This window comes from Chelonoidis abingdonii, chromosome 1 (assembly GCF_003597395.2).
Source record: "Chelonoidis abingdonii isolate Lonesome George chromosome 1, CheloAbing_2.0, whole genome shotgun sequence".
NCBI classification, from domain to species: domain Eukaryota; kingdom Metazoa; phylum Chordata; order Testudines; family Testudinidae; genus Chelonoidis; species Chelonoidis abingdonii.
Window position 1 is genome coordinate 373,424,779 of NC_133769.1, and position 15,906 is coordinate 373,440,684.

Consider the following 15,906-nt stretch of genomic DNA (forward strand, 5'->3'; position numbering starts at 1 on the left):
GACTTTGGCAGTAACAGGGTTCTCCTGGGTATTGCAGCGAGTGGTCCCCTGCGGATTGCAGCTCTGGCCTCCCTGGGGCCCCCCAGATGGACCTAACTGAGGGTGTCCTGTTGTCTGTACCTGCAAGACCTGTCTTGGACAGTGTTCCTGTCGTCTAAATAAACCTTCTGTTTTACCGGCTGGCTGAGAGTCCTGGTGAATCGCAGGAAGCCGGGGGTGCAGGGCCCTGACTCCCCCACACTCCATGACACCTGTGTCTGAGGCTGTCTGTATCTCTTCACAGAGCTTGATCAAGTAATGATTTGCACAATGTCTGCTTGCTCACTGTACCTCAGTTTTTGCATGTTGAAGTCTCACTTTGGTACTTTGTTGGCTTCTTGTTGTGTTCCAGATAAGATGTGTTCTTAATGTTGATGAGAGTTAATAGTTCCGCTTCATTTTCTTCAAACCAGTCCATTTTGCTGGTCTCTTTCCCCCAAATGTAGCCTTTCACTGGATGAAGAACTAAATGTTCACATTGGAAAGGCAGCCACCACCCTTAGCAGACTAACTAAAAGAGCCTGGAACAACTCAAAGCTGACCATCAAGACCACAATGCTAGTGTACCAAGCCTGCATCCTCAGCACTCAAGTATGATGGGGAAACATGGACAACTTATGCTCATCTGGAGAATTATCCCACATACTCAACACCAAATGGCAGGATAAAGTCAGCAAACACAGAGGTTCTTCAAAGGGAAAATTTACCAAGTGTGACAGTCCTTTTCAGGCAAAGACGACTGTGCTTTGGCTGGGCCATCTGAGTAGGTTGGAAGACAGATGCACACCCAAGGACATGCTAGATGGGGAACCATCAGAGGGAACAGGAACAACAGGACATCCCAAGCTTCTCTATGAAGACACATGCAAGCGAGATATGAAGGAATCTGGAATTGATCCTGACCAATGGGAAATCTTGGCAAGTAATCGTAACAAGTGGCGCCATCGTCTCCATCCAGGTATCAAAGCCCATGACAGAAGCTGGCCCCCCGCAAAGCTTGAAGAGAAAAGAGCCTGTGGGAAGCAAGCAACTCCCAAGTTACAGACATTTGCAATAACTGCCAGCGATGATGCAAATCTTAGATTGGACTATTCAGTCACACAAGATATTGCAAACCATCTGCATCATAGGCTGTAATTCCCACTGTCTCTCGCAGACGAAAGGATGCCAACTCGGAGCACTGAGGAAGTGCCAGATGCTTGGAAGAAAGTGAATGGGCCAGTTTTTAAAAGGGTAAATGGGATGACCCAGATAATTACGGACCAGTCAGCCTGACATCAATCCAGGGCAAGATAATGGAGCAGCTGATATGGGACTAGATTAATAAAGAACTAAAGGAGGGTGATCTAAATAGAGTAGAACCTCAGAGTTCCACACACCTCCTTTGGAACCAGGAGTACGCATCAGGCAGCAGCAGAGACAAAACACCCCCCAAAAAGCAAATACAGCACAGTACTGCGTTAATTGTAAACTACTAAAAATTAAAGGGAAAACAGTATTCTTGTTCTGCACAGTAAAGTTTCAAAGTTGTGTTTAGTCAATGTTCAGTTGTAAACTTTTGAAAGAACAACCGTAACATTTTGTTCAGTTACGAACAGTTCAGAGTTACGAACAACCTCTATTCCCAAGGTGTTCATAACTCTGAGGTTCTACTGTAATGTCAATCAGTGGAGAACAGCTTGTCACGCTAACTGGATAGCTTTCTCTGATGAGATGACAAGTTTGGCTGATGAAGGGAATACTGTTGCTGTAATATACCAAGGCTCTGTCTACACTAGCACTTTTGTTGGTAACACTCTTGTTGGTCGCATGTGGAGCAGACCCTTTGCCGGGTGCTCAGCCCAGAGCTAGGGCTGGGTTAGGACTAAGCGCTCCAGAAGTCATTCCCTCCCCCCACCTAGGCCCAGGGCCCCCCAGGCTACAGCCAGGACAGCCACACACGGAGGCAGGTGGGTCGCTGCCCCCCTCACTCCCAGCAGACAAGGGGGAGGAGGGAGCGGCAGGTTTGGGCTGGCCAAAGAGCTGAGGGCCCCCAACTCCCCACAGGCCCCCTGCTGGCGCCACCAGCAGCCCGGTGCCCAGGCGGGGCATGGCACTGTTCCAAGCGCTGGATGGGGAACTGAGGTGAGCTGGGGGGACCCGGAAGGTGCATGCGGGCCAGGGACCAAGACCCTGGAAAAGCTGCTGGGCCACCTACGGGTAACTCTGCTTGGGTTGAACTGCCGCGGGTCACTGCTTAAAGGGACCCTGCCCAGCTCGGTCTCCAGGGGGAAGAGAGGAGGGATTTTCTGTAATATTTGTTAAGTCCTGCCTCAGTTTCCCCTGTATTTCCCATTACCCTGTGGGGGGAAAACAATAGTTTGCTCTCAGCACAGGCTAGGGCCTGGTCTATGCTACAACTTTAGCCCAACAGAAACCACCTTTCATGACCCCAGCTGTGCACAAGTGTGACAGAGCAGGGAGCGGGGTGGATTGACCTGGGAATGTTGCGTGGGAGTTTTACCGGGACTGTCTGCATTGGTGACGGGATACCAGGGGTGACATCACTTGAGGGATGATACCTGAGCCTGTAACCTGAGCCCAGGAGGGGGTTGGGGCCAGGTGACACCTTCCACCCAGGAAACCAGACAAAGGCTGAAGAAGGAGCCGGCGGTGTGGCAGGGTGAGATGGCTGGAGGCGTTTCAGTTTGGAGTTGGCTAGGGAAATGGAGGGAGCCCCAGGGCTGGGGTCTAAGCTTCATGCCCCCCAAGATGGATCTGCCTGAGGGGTCCTGGTTTCTGTACCTACAAGCTCTGTTTGGGACTGTGTTCCTGTCGTCTAATAAACCTTCCGTTTTCCTGGCTGGCTGAGAGTCCCGGTGAATCGCAGGAAGCCGGGGGTGCAGGGCCTGGATTCCCCCACACTCTGTGACAACATGTCTGCACTCGAAGCTGCCTCCCGCCAGCATAAGCGCCATTACACCGACACCATAACATCCAGAGCGGCGGCACGTCACTGACGGTGTACTGAGCTCAATTCAGCACAAGTGTGTTACGTCGACCCTAACAGTCCTCCAGCAGCTGTCCCACAATGCCACCATTCTGACCACCATTGTGAACTCCACTGCCCAGGGGTCACAGAGACCAGAAGCCCCCCCGCACCCCCCGATTTCTGTAATTCCCTCTCCTGGTAGCCCTGCGGGGCGAGCACACCCAGCAGTTTTCCACTGGGGGTGCAGTGCCCCGCTGGCTCCTGCCTAGCGCTCACAAGGGATGCTGGATCTCTGGGGCCGGTGGGGAGAAGCGGCTGTGCCGGCGGCGCTCCGATCCGGTTGCTCGGGGGGAGCAGGAGAAGGGGCATCAAGGCATCATACCCTGCTTGCCGCTTTAGGAGAGCCGGGAAAGGGGGGTCTCATGGTCTGTACAGACAATACTGATTTAGGGACCTAGGGCCTGTTAGCTGAAGCTGCGGCCATTGTGGTCCTGCGGGGATCCCCTGCCACACCCAGGGAGTGGGGAAGAAGAGATGGTGGCAGGACAACGGGTTCCACGAGATGCTGCAAGCCTGCGCTGCACTGGGCCTGGAGGATGAGCACTGCAGACAGCCTGAAGAAGGAGAGCGGAGAAAAGCCCAGCGCGTAAAGGAGGGGGAGCTGCACCAGGCTCTAAGAGGGTTTCTCCAGCAGCAAACACAGATGCTGTAGGCACTTGTGGACCTCCAAGCTCAGCTAATGCAGGCTGGCCTCTCTGCACCTGGGTGAACAGAAGCAGCGCACATCCTTGCACCCTCCGTTTTCCACACAGCCTCAGCGAAGAGGGCAAAGGAGCTGGAGCCAGAGGCAGGAACAGAGGGAACTGAGGCTGTGGGGAAGTGGCCCAGGGACTTGACCGACTGGTGGTGAAAGAAAGGAGGGTCCGGGGGAAGCTGTTGTTTGCAGGGTCCCTGGGCTGGGACCCAGAGTGGTGGGTGGGCCTGGGTCCCTCCCTCCCACACCCAGGCCACTCCAGCATGGCTACCTCGACCTCTCGACCCTAGGGAGAGCCCAGACACTACCACTTCCCCTAAGCTGACCCAGGAGAGCCACAGCCGATGGACGTGCAGCGCTGACGCACAACACTCTTCCTTTTCCTTGTCTGTTTAATATGGTGCCAAAAATCTTTCCGTTCCCCAGGATTTACTAGCACATTCCACAGATTGTTTGTCGGGTGCTGCTCTCATCACTGAATAAAGCAATTAGCCACACGTGCTGGACAATGCGCACCGGCCATGACAGGAACAGTCGTGTGCACTCTCCCCGCAGCCTGGCGCAGCACACGCCCCAGTGGGACTCGGACTAGCACACCAGCAGTGGCACAGGCACAGATGTGCAGCACCACAGAGTTCCTCTCAAGTCCCCCAAGTCGTACCTCCTCGCTGAGCTCATCTCATAGCCCTGGGGTCTGGCTGGTCCAACTCAGCAGACAGCCGCTCCCCTCCACCCTGCACCCCTGAAGCAAGTTCCCCCCTTTGCTTCTCAAATGCTGTGCAGGACACATTGGGCTCCTTCTTCCACAGAGATCTAATCTGGGGAGTAGAGAACGCCAGCGCCCCTTCCCTCTGCCAAAACCACATTCCCCCATGTCCCAGCATCTGTCACCACATCGGTCTCCTGCTGGCCAGTTCGGGAATTAGCTCTGGTCAGCGGGTGTGTGACGAAGTGGGAATGTTCCTCATGTTTTCTCTGAATACCGTGTGGGTTCCTCTGTTTCCCCTATGCAGTTCTCACACTCTAGGTGGGGGAGATCAGGGTGTATAATTGTTGCAGAGCCCTAGGAGACCAGTGTGATGGTGTCTGCATAGAGAATGGCCGACATCCTGTCTCCAGGCAACTAACGGCCTAGCCCCTTCCCTGCAAAGGTGCCAACTGAAGGTGTTGGAGAACAAAGGGATCAGGGGACTCCTGGCCCAGGAAAGAGACAAAGCCCAGAGGAGGGGCTGGAGAGTTTCAGTTTGGAACTGGCTGGGGATGTGGAGTAAGTGCAGACCTGGGTGTCTGGCTCATTGCTCCCCAGAATGGACCCGGCTGAGGGGTCCCTTTCTCTGTACCTACAAGCTCCAAGGTCAGACCCAGGAAGGTGAAGCTGTGTGAGCTTCTTGCCCTGAAGACAGTCTGCTTCAGGAGAGAGGAGGCTCCCCAAAGTCCTGCCTGGCTTTGTGGGGAGCAGGTCCAGAGCATCGTCCAGGGACTCCATGACAACTGGTGGGAGCGGTGAGATCTACTGCACCCCATGAATGGTGCTGCTTGCAGTAAGTGACTGGGGAGCAATAAAACAAAGGGGGGAAAATGAGGACCAGGCATGCTGAAGGCTCAGAGAGGAACGGTTTCAGGGGGGCAGTTAACCTCTGGGAGTGTGTGACCAGCGAGAAGGACTGTTGGAGTAACTGGGTCCCCCTGAGGACTGCAGCAAGCAGTCTCAGGGGCAGAGGAGCTTGCCGCTCGACCCTGGGAGAGAGAAGGATTTTGCAGTAGCAGGGTTCCCCTGGGGATTGCAGGAGCAGTCCCAGGGGTGGGGGAGTCTGCAGCTCGACCCTGGCAAAGAGGTGGTGATCACGAGAAGGGCTGGCACACCAAGGGTTCTTCCTGGAAACCATGGGGGAGATAAGAGCACTCAGGCCTGTGAGTCCTGAGCCACTTGGGAACAGTGAAGTGATTGGCCTATCACCATCTCCTTAAGAAGGACATTGTGATCCTGTGCACAGAAAGGGTTACATATGGGGAAGTTCATCAAGGCACAATTAATCATGCAGCTGGAGGAGGAGGACCATTCTGAGGAGCAGATTCCTGACCCAGATGGGGCTACAAGAGGATCTGGGAGCAGCTGGAGCAGCAGCCAGGCATCCCTGAGAGTCTGGTCCCCAACCAGATGAGGGTCTTCACAATTGGATTCCCCATCAGGGGATCGGAGATGGATGGGATTGGAGCTGAGTCCGAGAGAGCGAGAGCCCGAGAAGCAGCAGCAGCATGGACTGGCAATGGTGGAGCAGAGAGTCACAGGGGGCTCCCCAGGGGTGAGAGGAGATAGACCCCAGGATGCCAGTTCCGCAGGGAACCTCGACACCAAATTGCTGCCCCTGGTTAAGGATGGGGGGATGTGGATGCCCACCTCACTGCCTTTGAGCAGGTGGGTGATTTGAACCAGGGGGACTCTGCAAAAAAGCCCCGGTATCTAGCTCCCTTGCTGGGTCTCAAGGCCACAGACGCTGTCAGCCAGCTGAGTAGGGTGGTGGACAGGCTCCCACTCCTGGCCCCGGCCTATGTCTGCGTGGAATCTCCAGGGCTGAGGCCCCTTGGACCCCCAGTGGGAGTGGAAGGTGGGGGTCAATGGGGAGACCTGCCTGGGGGGGCAAGACCCTGAGACAGAGAGAACTGTTGTCAGGCCCCGGGTGGTGTAGCCGCAGATGCTGAGGGGCTGTGGGACCTGGGTGAAGCCCCTCACCCTGCCTATGGCCCGGATCCCTGTGCAGACTTAGGAGCGGTCGGGCTAGGTGGTAGTTGGGGCTCTCCAGGATATCAGCTGTAAGGCCCTGTTGGGGGGGTGACTGTCTCTCTTTGGGAGAAGATCCAGGCCCTGCTCCTCCGAGGGTTTGAATTTAAATCCAAGGAACCAATTGGCTAGGATGGAAATGGTCAGTGAAAATGCAAATGACCTGGCTGGCAGGGGGGAGGGGCTGCTGGGCTCAGGATACCTGCCTACCTGTAACCAGCCCCCTGGGACTGAGGGGGAGGGAGAGATGCTCCCCGCCCCCCTGCACACCGGAGAGGGGGCTCAAGCTGGCTCTGATGCTGAGACCAGAGCAGAGAGCTCGCTGCCTGCCCCCACTGGGACAGCAAAGGCAGCGCTGAGCACGGGGGCGCTAAGACCCCAGCTGAGTGGGGGGACACCCAGGCAGGGCAAGTCGGGTCGGCTACCAACCAGATTTGCCTGGTCCAGACGTGCTGCTGGGAAGTGTCTAAGGAAATTGCTTGTGTGACTTGTGGTTAGCCAGTGGGGTGAGACCAAAGTCCTCTTGGTCTGGCTGGTTTGGTTTGCCTTAGAGGTGGAAAAACCCCAGCCTTGGGCTGTGACTGCTCTGTTTGAGCGATTGGTCCTGAATTGGCACTCTCAGTTGGGTCCCACCAGAACCACATCGTCACACTCGTGCTCTCATTTCTGTCCCACCATGCACTGTCTACACTACGTTACACTGGACAGTGGCAGTTTGCTCGCTGGGCCCGGCCCATGGCGTACAGCCCCGTGCACAGACACAAGCAATCCTCGTGAGTCCGCACAGTGCTGACACAAGGAGCTGTCACGGAGTCGGGTGGGGGGAACCAGGCCCTGCGCCCCCGGCTTCCTGCATTTCACCAGGACTCTCAGGCAGCCAGTAACACAGAAGGTTTATTTAGACGACAGGAACACAGTCCTAAGACAGGTCTTGCTGGTACAGACAACAGGACCCCTTTAGTTAGGTCCATCTGCAGACCCCAGGGAGGCCACCGGACCGTTGGGCGCCCCTCTTCATTTCCCAGCCAGCTCCAAACTGAAACAACCCCCAGCTGTCTCCTTTCTGGCCTCCCCCCAGCTCCTCCCCCCACCTTTGTGTCCTTTATCCAGTTTCCCGGGCAGAGGTGTTACCTGGCCTCCAATCTCCCACTTGGGCTCTCATGTTACATGCTCAGGTATCCCCCTTTCCCCCAGGCAAAACTTCCCTGCAACCTTCCCAGGTTAATACTCCCACTCAGCATTCAAACAACACATCAAGAACATTCCCACTTCATCACCTCTCCCCCCTTCGAGACCAAACTAAGCAGGGTCACTTCAGCCAGTGATCTGGGGAAGTTCAAACCTACCTACATTCCCATGGATGCCCCAGCATCCCACCACTTCCTGGGTGAGAATTACACCAGGCCCTTCCAGTTTCATGCCCCCCTTTAGGTCAGGGGTGCTCAGTGGCACTCGTAGTTCGCATGTGGGAAGGTTCATGGGGCCCATACCCTTTCCCCACCCCAGTAGCCCTGGGGTTCAAACTGGGCTGGGGTCTTCTCCCAGCATTCCAGTCTGGGGGGTTGTGATTCGGGCTCTCTTGGTTAAGAGCCCCCATTTTGACCTTGGCCACTCTATGGAAAGGCTCCTCTGTGATGGGCAAGGCTCCTAAAGCCATTTTCCCCTTGTCTGGGGCCTTCCTCACCTCTGGCAGGGGTCACAGGAGCAGCAGTACTGCTGGACATAAGTAAAGACCCCAGGCCAGTAAAAGTTCTGTAGCAGCCTCTGTAGTGCCCTGTGAAAGGGATGTCATGGGCCCGGCAGAGCAGCTGGCAGCGATACTTCTGGGGTACCACCAGATGCCTCCTGATTCCCCATGACTCCATTTCCCCTGGGGGAGCCCATTCTTGGTACAGGAACCCCTTCTCCCACAGGAACCTTTTCCGGTAACCTCCCCCCATGCTCTGTACCGCACTGAGGTCGACCAGGTCCCTTATCTTCCGCAAGGAGGGATCTTTCTGCACCTCAGCCTGGAACTCAGCAGCTGGGACAGGGATGGGGGCCTGCTGTCTCTCACTGGCTGGCTCTGAAGCTGCAACCTTCTTGAGCTGTGTCTCTGGGCACTCCCTTCCCACCGGGTTAGGGTCCCGTGCCTTTGGCAAGGTACCCTTCCCGAGGTCAGGGTGCAGTGCCCCTCGCCGCTCTGGCTACAGGTAAGGACCAGGGCACCCTGGGGGTTTTCTTGGCCAGTTCTCCTGGTCCCTCCCCATTAACACCTCCGTGGGTAAATGGGGGGTGCATTCCCACTTCCTTGGGGCCTCCTTGGCCCCCACTTCAGGTGTACCCTCGCCACGGGCACCTTGAATGGGATGCCGCCCAGCCCCGTCAGGGTCAGGTATGCGTTGGCATCAACCTGATCTGGAGCTACCACCTCAGGCCTGGCCAGTGTCACTTCAGCACCCGTATCCCAGTATCCATTGACCCCCTCCCATCCACCTCCAGGGGAACAAGGCACTCGCTCCGCAGGGACAGCCCCACGCCCACCCTGTAAATGGAGAACCTGGTGTCCGGAGCATCCAGCCCCCCCTGAGCAGCTGGCCTGGGACCCTCCTCCCTCCTGCGCAGTTGATAAGCTGCCAGCCCCCTTGCCTGGCAGCCTGCCCTCATCCGACTGGGTCTCTACCCAGTTAACCCTCTGTGGGTTCAGTCTGCTCAGTCTGTCCCTGAGCCTGGGTCCATATGTGGCCTCTCGTGGCCACAGTAATAGCAGCCCATGTCCCGTGGGTCGCCTCAAGCTGGTTGGTTGACCCTGATGCTGGGTGTTCCCCTTGGGAGGGGGTTCTCCATATTCCCCTTTGGGAGGCCCCAGGATGACTCTCTCTCTGCATCACGGCGGGCCTGTTCCCTTTGGGACTCCTCCCTGCCACCCCTGACCGGCTCTTCACAAACTCATCGGCCAGACGCCCTGCATGTCGCAGGTTCTCTGGCTTTTGGTCCCTCAACCACAGCCTCAGGTCAGATGGGCACCTGTGACGTTATTGTATAAACTGGGACCATATAGAACATGGGTTGCAACCAAGGTTCTGTAGTGGCACCAAATCCTTACGTAAAGGGGGTCATATAAGGTGTCTAAGACAGGTTACGATTGCTGGTTATGATTATGCTGTCTGTATGTCTTATCATTTTTGTAGTTGAAGTATGAATATTGGCTGTGTACTGTCTGTATTTCAAATTGGTGCTGCAGTTCTGGGTGACACCCAGACTAGTCGGTGTCAGCTCAGCTTAGCCTGCTTGATGGCCCATTAAGACCATCACCTACACAATTGACCCATTGAGAGAAGGCGATACGCCCTGTGACTCAGCGGAGTGTGCAGAAAACTGGCCCATGTGACTGCAAACTCCATTTTGCTGTAACTTTCCACAGTAGGAACAAAGGAGTGTTCTTACACCTGGAAAAGTCTATATAAGGCGAAGGCCTCATCTCCATTTTGGTCTTCAATCCTGCTTCTTACCTCTGGAGGGACTTTGCTACAAAGCTGAAGCTCTGCAGCAAAGGACTGATGACCCATCCCAGCGGGGGATTTCTCAGAGACTCAATTTGAACCTGCAGTTTACTTCATCTCTGCTACAAGCCTGAACTAAGGACTTTGCCATTACTGTATGTAATTGATTCATTTAACCAATTCTAGCTCTCATCTCTATCTTTTTCCTTTTATGAATAAACCTTTAGATTTTAGATTGGCAACAGCGTGATTTGTGGGTAAGATCTGATGCAGACTGTATGTACTATATGCTAACCCATAACCAATATACAGCATCCCCCATACTCTGTGTATTGCCCCCGATGACTAATGACTGACATGCCAAACTCTGTGTATCATCCTTATTTAAATATTCTCTAATAAACATATTGGAATTTTGACCTTCTGGGGGCTTGGGGGGTCCTTTTTTTGGGATCGGAGAGAACCTTTTTCTTTTACTGGGGTGTTGGTTTTCATAACCATTCATCCTCCCCAGGACGTGTGGACTGGTGGTGATACTGGGAGACTGGAGTGTCTAAGGAATTGCTTGTGTGACTTGCGGTTAGCCAGTGGGGTGACACCGAAGTCATTTTGTCTGGCTGGTTTGGTTTGCCTTAGAGGTGGAAAAACCCCAGCCTTGAGCTGTGACTGCCCTGTTTGAGCAATTGGTCCTGATTTGGCACTTTCCAGTTAGGTCCCGCCAGAACCACATCGTCACAGCACGCTCATACAGTTCCTCCAGTACCAGCAGTTTAACCACATCCCTTGTCGTCTGGGCCCCATCTGCCCACTTGCTGGCGTATTCCTCCATGTGGGACGGCTAGTTGCAGATATGAGACCTCAGGGGTTTTATACTGACTCCGGAACCTCTCCTGGTACATCTCAGGAGTCAGCCCAAACTCGCGCAGCACGGCCTGCTTGAACAGTTCGTGGTTCCCTTTCTCCTCCTGTCCCAGCTGGCGGTACAATGGGGTCCACTAAGGGGGTGAGAACCCAGAGCCTGTCCGCAGGATCTATCTGGTGCAGCTTGCAGGCCATCTCAAAGGCATCCAGGAAATCATCCATGTCCTCCCCATCCTTACGCTGGGCCAGGATGCACTTATCAAAGCTCCACGCAGTGCTGGGCCCACCCTGACTCACCGCAGCCGGGGGCTTGCTGCTCCTCAGCTTGGCCAACTCCAGTTCATGCTGCCCCTCTCGCTCTCTTTCTCCTCCACTTCCCGCTGTCTTTGTCTCTCCTCATGTTCTCTCTCTTTCTCATGATCCTCCAGCTCTCTCAGTTTTAGCTCTTTCTCCCATTCCAGCCGCTTCTGCTCCACGGATGCCGAGCATCGCCAGGAGGATCCCCTGCTGGCCAGGGGAGTCACGGTGCCCTCGGCTTTCGCTAGGCTCCTCCCCGCCCTTCCCCTAGGCATAGGAATGGGGGGTCTCGGGAAGCGCTCAGCCGCCAGCTGACCACTCCCAGCGGGGACAGACACTGGTGCCTGCGCAGATACAGGGATCGGTTCATTCAAGCGATCTCCCTCCTCCAGCTGGGCAATCAGCTGGTCTTTGGTGAGCCTCCCACTGCGCAGCCCCCTCTGCTTGCACAGCTCCACCAGGTCGCACTTGCGGCGCTTGGCATACATCTTCCTGCTGGCCACTCACAGGCCGGGGTGCTTGCCGGTCCCCATGGTTTCCAGGGGGACCCCTAGTGCACCAGCCCTTCTTGGGGTCACCACCTCTCTGCCAGGGTCGAGCTGCAGACTCATCCGCCCCTGGGCTGCTCACTGCAATCCCCCCGGGGGATCCTGTTACTGCAAAGTCCTTCTCACTGGTCACACACTCCCAAGGATTAATCACTCCCTGAAACCGCCCCTCAATGACTCTTCAGCACACCTCGTTCCTGTCGATCCCCCTTCGTTTTACTGCTCCTGTCACGGAGTGTGGGGGGAGACAAGGCCCTGCACTCCCGGCTTCCTGGGATTCACCAGTACTCTCAGCCAGCCAGTAAAACAGAAGGTTTATTAGCCGACAGGAACACAGTCCAAGACAGGTCTTGCCGGTACAGACAGTACGACCCCCTTTAGTTAGGTTCACCTTGGGGGGCCCCAGGGAGGCCACAGTTGGTCGGGGCTCCCCTCTCCATTCCCAGCCAGCTCCAAACTGAAACTCCCTCCAGCCGTCTCCTTTCTGGCCTTCCCCCGGCTCTTCCCCCAGCCGTTGTGTCCTTTGTCCAGTTTCCCAGGCAGAGGTGTCACCTGGCCTCCAATCCCCTCCTGGGGTTCTCAGGTTACCTGCTCAGGTATTCTCCCTTCCCCCAGGCAGGCCCCCACACTCCCCTCCAATCCCCTCCGGGGTCTCAGGTATCCTTCCTTCCCCAATGCAGACAGTCCCAGCAAAACTCCCCTGCAACCTTCCCAGGCCAACAGTCCCCACTCAGCAATCCCATAACACAGCAAGAACATTCCCACTTCATCACAGGAGCCGCGTGAGACATGCACCAGGCATGTACGACTGCAGCGGCTCTATGCCGAAGTAACCTGTGTCGGCAAAACTTCATCACGTAGACTCCCTCAGCGACACTGGTATATGCATGAGCGGTCAGAGCCGAGAGGGATCAGTAAAAAGAACTCGTCCAAGCCAACTCCATATCAGTGGTCTGTGCTTTTCCCTTCAGTCCTCAGGGCTCCCCTAAGGACTCCCTGGGAGACTAATAAACCCAACTCTCTTCCAAAAAGACAGCTTGGTGCATTCATCCCTGCAGAGGGGACCCATCTCTGAGCAGGGTCCATTCACTAGACTCCATGGTCCCTGACGGGGTGTATGTAGACCGACCCCCAGAGGAAAGCACCCGTCTCCCCTTGCCCGGTGACACCTTTAGGCTGGGCGAGGCGCCATCTCCCCCTGCGGAAAGCGAGGACCGGACCCATTCAGAGCTGGGGCTCCCTGGCTGCTGCCCCAGCTGCAACGACTGCTCCGGCCAGTCTCAGGTGTGGGTGTCTGGTTGCCTGGCCCGCGCCAGCGTCATTCCTGGGATCTATCTCAGCCCAACTGCTGGAGGCCCCCCAGAGCATTACCTGACTAGAACAAAAGGCCCCAGCCCACACCAGCCCACAGCGCAGCTTGGCCAGCCCGACGGAAGCTCTGATGCCGAGTCAGGGCACTCGAACCCCGTCAGGACACAGCACCGGGTCTTGAGCAGGCCCAGCCCTGCAGCCCCACCCCCACCCCAGGACACGGCGCCGGGTCTCAGGCAGGTCCAGCCCTGCAGCCGCACCCCCACCCCACCCCCTGTGCAGGCAGAGGGGGGATGGAGCGGGGCGATGGGGGGGGAGTGCTGGGGGGACACTAGGGGGGCACTCACCACTCACAGAAGTTGTGCAGGCAGAGGGGGGTGCTGGGGGGGCACTCACCACTCACAGAAGCTGTGCAGGCAGAGGGGTATCCCAGGGGGATGGAAGAGGCTGATGGGGGGCACAAGGGGGGGCACACACCACTCACAGAAGGTGTGCAGGCAGAGGGGGGTGATGGGGGGTGCTGAGGGGAACACTCACCGCTCACAGAAGCGGTGCAGGCAGAGGGGTATCCCGGGGGGATGGAAGGGGCTGATGAGGGGGCACAAAGGGGGCACACACTGCTCACAGAAGGCATGCAGGCAGAGGAGGGAGCTGGGGGGACACTAGGGTGGCACTGCTCACAGGTGTGCAGGCAAAGGGGGGTGTTGGGGGGCACAAGGGGTGCACTCACCACTCACAGAAAGTGTGCAGGCAGAGGAGGGCGATGGGGCGGGTGCTGGGGGAACACTAGGGGGGCACTCACCACTCACAGGAAGCTGTGGCAGGCAAGGGTTAGCCAGCGGAGAATGGCAGAGGCCCACCTGGGTGCATGGCGTGGTGGGTGGACAGCGTCCAGTCACTCCGCCGCGCTCAATCACCGCAGAAGGTGTGCAGGTCCGAGAGGGACGGCTGCAATCAGGAATCCGGCTGGCTAGGCAGGCCAGGCCCCTCCGAGACCGAAGTGCAGGCCCGGAGTGGCAATGGCGGACTCAGGGCGCACTCTCACTCACAGACCGCTCGACCGGCAGCGCGCTCAGAGCAGACAGGCGATGCGAGTGCGACCGGATGGAAAGACACTCTACAGGCTAATAAGCGTGCAGAGAGCAGAGCAGCCCTACCCATTCCGGGCGAGGATGAAGAGGTTATCGAGGGGCAAAACAATAGTGAGGGAGTATGGACCCAATACCATGCCGAAAGGTAGACCTCGCTGCGCAGATCACCGCCTTCGCGCATAAAAGCGGAAGAGATAGGTCGTAATGGCCTGAATAGAGTGGACAAGGCACCACAGGCGGGAAGTAGGCCCAGCATAAAACTGCGCGTCCCCATGGATAATAGACGCTCGCCTACGAGACAGAAACCCGTAATGACCGCACACACCACAGCGGGGTCCTCCGACCGGCGACGACTCGACCCAACCTTCACGCGCTGGTTTCGCGCGCGCGCCTAGGGGGCGTGTGAGGGGGGGGCCTCGCCCTCCAGGTGAGTGCCGCAGCGGCGCGGGACTGTGCACTGGGGACGCGCGCGGCACTAGCCACGCAGGTCGCCAGTGAGCCGACGGGACGCGGAGTGTGGAGGGGCGCACTCGGCCACCATCAAAGAGATCGCGTGCGCGGCGCGAAAGCGGGGTCGAGGGGGGGAGGCACCTCCGCCCGGACACTAACACACGACGCGCTGCGCGGCGAGCGGGGTGTGGGGGGGCACTCGCCGCTCACAGGTGGTGTGCAGGCGGAGGGGAGTGCTGGGGGGGCACTCGCCGCTCACAGGTGGTGTGCAGGCAGAGGGGGGTGCTGGGGGGACACTCGCCGCTCACAAGTGGTGTGCAGGCGGAGGGGGGTGCTGGGGGGACACTCGCCGCTCACAGAAGGTGTGCAGGCAGAGGGGGGTGCTGGGGGGACACTCACCGCTCACAGAAGGTGTGCAGGCAAGGCAACACCTTGGGGTTGTGGTACCGGTCCAGGCAGATGCTGCACACCAGGAACTGCTTGTCGATCTGCCGCACCACGGGGCTGGCGCTGGCCTCGCGCTTCGCCATGGTGGCCCTTGGTCAGCGAGGCCACGGGCCCAACTGCCACTGACCTGCAGCGGCAAGAGTGGGCGTGAGCTGGACCTGGTGCCCTCACCCAGCCCTGTCCTGAACCGCCCCACCCCAGGGTGCCCTCGGACGGCCACCCCTCCCCAGAAGCTGGCAGCCCGCTCAGGCCAGCTCTCCTTTCTCGGGGGAACATCCCACCACCCTGGTCCTGCTGGGGCTCCCAGCTCAGGGAGGGGGCGAACCCAGAAATGGCTCAGAATGGCCAGGGCCTTATGGGGCCTGCCCATCCCTTGGGGGCCCCATGTCGCACGGTCCTCTGAGGCCATGGGCAGAGCAGGCAGAGCCGGGCTGCAGGATCCAGCTAGCACCCAGCTCTGGGTCTCCTCTACAGCAGCCGGCAGCTCTGCCCCAGAGCCGTGGAGTGAGCAGGTCCTGGGGGCAGGGGAACCTCACAGGCCCCACCAGGGGATGCTGCCCGGTACCTGGCTCATGCCCCCTGGACTCGACACCAGGGGGGCCCTGCCTGGCAGCCACCCCAGCCCTGCACCAGACACAGTCACTGCGCCAGGGCAGGGGAGCAGCAGCCACCTGGACGTCAGACACCACGGAGATGGGCAAAGCCAATAGAAACTCTGCCGGCTGATAGGACCCCCGTGGCCCAAAGGACCACGGTACCTCACTTCCCACGACGTCTGCTCCAGCACCCAGTGCCTCGTCCCCAAGAGAGCACTGCTCCCTCCGCCAGCCCTGCCCCCCGCCAGCCCTGCATCCCCCTCCCCAGAGCTCTGCCCCC

The 15,906-nt window shown here is 57.7% G+C and overlaps 2 protein-coding genes across 2 annotated transcripts in view; both read right to left on the reverse strand.

Annotated features, from left to right (window-relative positions):
- LOC142046152 (tripartite motif-containing protein 2-like) overlaps nt 1–13,585 on the reverse strand; it is a 51,766-nt gene extending 38,181 nt beyond the window's left edge. Inside the window, exon 1 of the mRNA XM_075061902.1 lies at nt 13,580–13,585. The gene's annotated coding sequence lies outside the window, so the exon portion shown is untranslated. The remainder of the gene's footprint in view (nt 1–13,579) is intronic.
- Nucleotides 1–15,808, reverse strand: part of LOC116829250 (tripartite motif-containing protein 3-like) — a 73,458-nt gene extending 57,650 nt beyond the window's left edge. Inside the window, exons 1-3 of the mRNA XM_075061901.1 lie at nt 14,983–15,808; nt 12,842–12,929; nt 10,789–10,863 (exon numbers count right to left, since the gene is read on the reverse strand). Of these exons, the coding sequence (XP_074918002.1) occupies nt 10,789–10,863; nt 12,842–12,929; nt 14,983–15,113 (294 nt within the window). The 5' untranslated portion in view covers nt 15,114–15,808. The remainder of the gene's footprint in view (nt 1–10,788; nt 10,864–12,841; nt 12,930–14,982) is intronic.
- Between the last annotated feature and the right edge of the window lie 98 nt (nt 15,809–15,906).